General features: G+C 38.1%; 1 protein-coding gene across 1 annotated transcript in view; it reads right to left on the reverse strand.

Annotated features, from left to right (window-relative positions):
• Positions 1-1,785: 1,785 nt before the first annotated feature.
• The window catches only part of CPA6 (carboxypeptidase A6), a 49,133-nt gene continuing 45,799 nt past the window's right edge, over positions 1,786-5,119 (reverse strand). The window contains exons 10-11 of the mRNA XM_009892954.1: positions 3,762-3,846; positions 1,786-2,132 (exon numbers count right to left, since the gene is read on the reverse strand). Coding sequence (XP_009891256.1) covers positions 1,945-2,132; positions 3,762-3,846 — 273 coding nt within the window. The 3' untranslated portion in view covers positions 1,786-1,944. The remainder of the gene's footprint in view (positions 2,133-3,761; positions 3,847-5,119) is intronic.

The following is a 5,119-nucleotide window of genomic DNA, read 5'->3' on the forward strand; positions in this document are numbered from 1 at the left end:
TCCTGGCCCGAACTTGGAAAGGTTTGTACTGTAGCAATCCAGGGGTAAATTTGCCTTATGCTGATTAGGTGTCACTCATGCCTTCTGTCCTTCACTTTGGTCTGTCATGTCCTTGTAGTATTTAAGTCTTGTCACCTAAATCCAGAGTAACTCACAACAATTGATGCTAATATTTAATTTACACCACTATCAAGACTGCTGGTCAAGAATCTCTGCGTAGCAAAAGACACTTGTTGCTGTCTTCAAAATATTTAATGATTATGGTCATAAGGAATTGGAAATGACTAGTGGATAGATATTTTGAGAGCTTCTGTCCCCTAGATTTTTATTAAACCATAATAGAAACTTGCATTAATCAAGTCTGAACTAATCAAATCTGCATAAGCTTTCAGAAAGCTTGTTTAAAATAAATACTTCTTATTAACAAAGTATTAAACAAATAGAATGCAATTATGTCATCTTTGCCCACTGGTTGCCTCTTGCAGGCCTGAAAACAATGGTATTCTTAGTTAAATACAGGGTTCCCTAGTCTCATAAAGGTTGCCCATTTGCTAAGTTCAAGTACTTATTTAGAGGGGACGTGGTTTTTTTAAAATGTTGCATCCTTGGTGTCAGTAATGTTTTACAGATAGGTGAAACTGTCACATCCTTGAACTAAAGCTTTAACAATTAAATGAAATATGAAGAATACTTCAAAAGCCTTTGATGATTTTTATTAACAAATATGTTTTATTTAACATGTTATGGCATTAAGATTAAACTCAAAATTAATAAAGTAAAATATATGCTTTTGTAGATATAATAAGATCAAAAAAATACTATTTTAAAAGTACCAAAAAACCCTCAACAAGTTGCTATATACTCTGTGCTTTCATTATTACTCTTTCAAACGTGGTGCTTACTCACTGTATTTCAGCTGTAAAGCTTCTGCTTTCACCTCCGGCTCACTTAAGAATCTGTTATTAATTCCTTTAAAACATGCAAAAAATAAGACTTCCAAGAAGAACAGCCACACAGCCATAGAGCTACAGAACTCATTGCAAGAATACCGAAACATCAGTTCACATCAGTTAATTACAGTTTAAGGCTAGATCCTCAGCTGGTGGAAATGGGCAGTCACTGACTACAGCAGAACCCAGATGCACCAGTCAGCTGCCTGCTTCCAAGTTCCAAGTCATGGCAAGTTGTTTTGTCAGCTATGGTCTCTCCATAAAGCAGAGTATTGTATATCTCAAGAATATTTCATTATCATTCTTACACAGCTCTAGGAAAGTTACATTTTTCAAAGGCAATATGTTGATTTTGAGTCCTCCCAGTATATAAATTTGAAAATAGGTTTCTCTGAACAGTTAAAGGAAACCTTGGGTCAAATTCTTGCATTACATGAGAAAAAAACAATCACAAAAGTGCATATACATATGTATGTATACATGCAGAAGGAAGCCACATTGCTGCTTGCAGTGTGGCCAGCTGCGATATATGCCATTTACTGCTATAGACATGGGCCTGTGTTGGGCCAGAGGATACATATACGTGAAAGTAAACTTTATCCCTTGGTTCAAGAGACCCCGCTAAGGGAAGTCTTCCCATTAGGGAAAGGAGTAAGGCCAGAGACTGCCTGGAAACAGAGTTTTATTTCAGGCACCTGTATGTGGACCTGGACCTGCTCCACTGAAGTTGCAGAATCAAAGCTTTACTGCAAAAAGAACAAACTATTTTACTCCCACTGGTAACTAAGTTAGTATATCAACTTTATGGACCTTTGTAGAGCAGATATTAAATGCTTTTTTTATTTCCCACCAAGCAAATCTTGTTGAAACAATACCATGTTTCCCATTAGCTTCTATAATTTTGAAGTGGCCAAGCTTAGAATGGCAACTGAAAACACTGAAAGGCTTCAGCCCTGGGAGTAAAGCGCTCAATTCCAGCTTCGAGAAATAGCTCTCAATGACATTTCTTCAGCAGATGAAGAGTTATATTTTTAACTGCAAGCATGGTCTCTGTGCAGGTTGGTTTGATCAGTGTTTCGGGAAGTAAAAATCCAAAATGGCCGGTGTCACGCAGCTCAAAGGCAAACGCATAGGGGATGCCATTTTTGTAGGCCCAGTCCATAGAGCTACCAGAACTCACATCTGAAAGAGGGAATTTGGAGAAAATTTTAAAATATGTTAAATGCAGGTCATGTTGAAAGCACAAGAGGGTTCTCATGGCATTTTGTCTCCAGGACTCAGTGAATATACTTGCAACTCCAGCTGTTGGCTGGAGAAGGGCATGGGTGCCCAGCACCTGGTGAAAGGTGTTCAGCACAATATGGGATTAGATCCTTGATTTTCACAGGGAAAAAATCAATAACTGACTTTTTTTTTTTTTTTGTGAAAAGCAAAACTTTAATAAAAGAAAATGTTTAGTATAAAGCTTCAAAATGTTCTTGTCCCCAGGTGAGTGGAGTCTAAAGCTTTGCTTCCACAAAGATCTCCCAGCTGGACTGGAGCTCTGCATGCTCCTAGGTTTAACTTGGGTTTTTTAGGCAATTCCTTTGCAGGGAGAAGGGAGAAAGAAGATGAAGTAATCTACATTCTCCTTTTCAAAGTGCTTTTAAAATCCCTTTTCTTTTAATTTCTGTCTTGTTTTCTCACCATTTCCTTACAGTATGAGAGCATTTGCATAGGTGGTGTCTAATATTAACAAACCTTCCCGAGGAAGTGTGCTTCTTATACTTTCGTTATCTCCATATGTTGATTACCCAAGACACTTATATTTATATAAAGATCCATCTCTCATGTGGCCTGCTGTCTTCTGTTCAATTCTGGCATTAATTCACACTGCTCTTCCTTTGACATACCGACTGACTGCACTGTAATGAGCACAAGATAACGACTGTGCTGTGAGATGGAGGGCCCACAATACAGTGGAGCTCTAGCCAAAACACAGCAACAGCAGAGGAGATGCAGGAGGTTACCTGTGAAAAATCTTGCTATTTACTTAAGCTTCTCACTTTTTCAATGTCTGTTATCATTACCGAGAGCATTCAGGCCTCATAGTTTCAGTAAAAAAAAAAAAAGTGTCTCATTGAAACCTGTTGAACTTCTTTTTCTCTTACCTGTCTATGCAGAGAGCTTGCCTGACAAATGTTGTTACATATTTAAAAGGCATATTTTAAAGATATTTTGTTATAGGGAAAAATGCATTTGAAATTGCTCTGTGAAAAATGGAAGACGTCCAAATAGAGATACTGTTGCTATCATTTATCATCATCTAGACAGAGTGACATTTGAAACCTACCTTTTAAAGAGATCATCCTAAATTTTAGAATGAGCTCTATGAATAGCTGTATCTTCACAATTGCACAGAAAGAGAGGCAAAGTAATGGTGAAAAATGAAACCTACTTTGAATTATTTCCTCACAAATATTCTATAACTTAGTAGTGCCTTTGCAAGCACTTTATCTCTGATAAAAATGGGCTTTTTAAGATCTTGTTTTATCTTTCTTTTTCAAAATATCTGGTTTTAAATGTTATTTGCTGGATTTTGCCTCTCAAATCCATTGCATTTTAATCTCTTTTATTGCATTAATTGAGTTAATCTTACTGTAATCAACTGACTGAATCAGTTACAAAACTTCGTCTTCCGCCTTCCTCACCATCCACAACTGGAACAAAGTTCACTTTAAACAATGTTTGCTTTCTTTGTTGTAATAAGGGTAATCTCCTTCTTACTATGGGTAGGTCAAAGTCACAAACCTGTGCCAGAGGAAAACTTACACAAAGTGCTAGATGCAGGACCATATCTGTATCTTATACCATAGGCTGACTGAAGAGCATTAACAGCATCGTAGGCTGCTAATTCCTGTGGAGGGAAGAAAACAAATACATAAATTAGACTTTGAATTAAATACTGTAATGGGATTGGAACCTGAGCTATGGATCATTGACTTCCTGCATGATGCTGTGTTCCATGAGTCCATGGTAGCTAATTTAAAATTATTTTAAAGGATAAATGCATTATTTATTTTTATTGAGAGCAATTTCCTAATTCCCTGAAACACTTGATTCGGTATTTTCATGGCATAAAGCAGCTAACTGCACTGTGAATGATGAGCCATTAAGTATTTGTAATTATAGGTATACATATGTATATATACCAATTTAGTGACACAACAAATTTAGGCAACGTGAGACCATGAGATGAAATAATTTTTTTTATGCAGTTTAAAAGCCATGCAGGCATTTTCTACCAGTACCTATGGATGCATTTCCCAGTCCACTAAACCTTATCTCTGCTGGGCTTGTGAAGGAGAAATGATCTCCTGATGACACCCCACAGTGGTTCAATGAGCAGAGTGGGAAGAAGGAAGGAGGCAAGTTCCACTCCTGAATCTCTGATGGACAGATGAATGTTCACTGCTGGTCTAACTTCCTCTTGGGCCAGATGATGTAGGCTTGGAGAACTCTTTCCACTATTGCAAAAATGTGATTTCAGTACTGTATGGGGAAAATCAGTGCCTACATTTCAACATCCATATGGTTGCAGTCTGCTTAGGAGGTTCATGGCATCCTGTGAAACTGGGTGCAGAAGGTCTGGCCCATGGCAAATTCTGAGGGTCACACATGGATAATGCATCCAAACACAGAGAAAGGACTCATGTATTCAAAAGAAAAAGGAATATTATGATCCCAAAGAAAAGGACCCTGGAGAAGGTACAATGAAGGCCAGGAGTATCTAGGAAAACACAGAACCATCTCCCTATAGAGAGCGGGAAATGAACACCATTGGACCTAGAAACTGCTGGACTTCGAATCACTGGGTAAAGCTGCAATGGTTGTTTTAGTTGTTTTATTTCTGTGATCTGAAGAGCTGTAGGTTTGCAAGTCTTTATGAACTTGGTCCTTACCTTGTTATTCATCAGGCGCTAGATGAATGGACTGGGGAAGGAATACTCTATACTTGCCCTTCCGTTTATACACTTTTCGTAACCTTCCACTTGTTTGCTATTGTCAGAATCACAGAATCACAGAATGGTCAGGGTTGGAAGGGACGTCTGGAGATCATCTAGTCCAAGCCCCCTGTCAGGAATCGGGATTCTGGCTTAATCCTCAGTCTGACCTATGCAGGCATTCCT

This window comes from Charadrius vociferus, unplaced genomic scaffold (assembly GCF_000708025.1).
Source record: "Charadrius vociferus isolate BGI_N301 unplaced genomic scaffold, ASM70802v2 scaffold539, whole genome shotgun sequence".
Lineage (NCBI taxonomy): Eukaryota > Metazoa > Chordata > Aves > Charadriiformes > Charadriidae > Charadrius > Charadrius vociferus.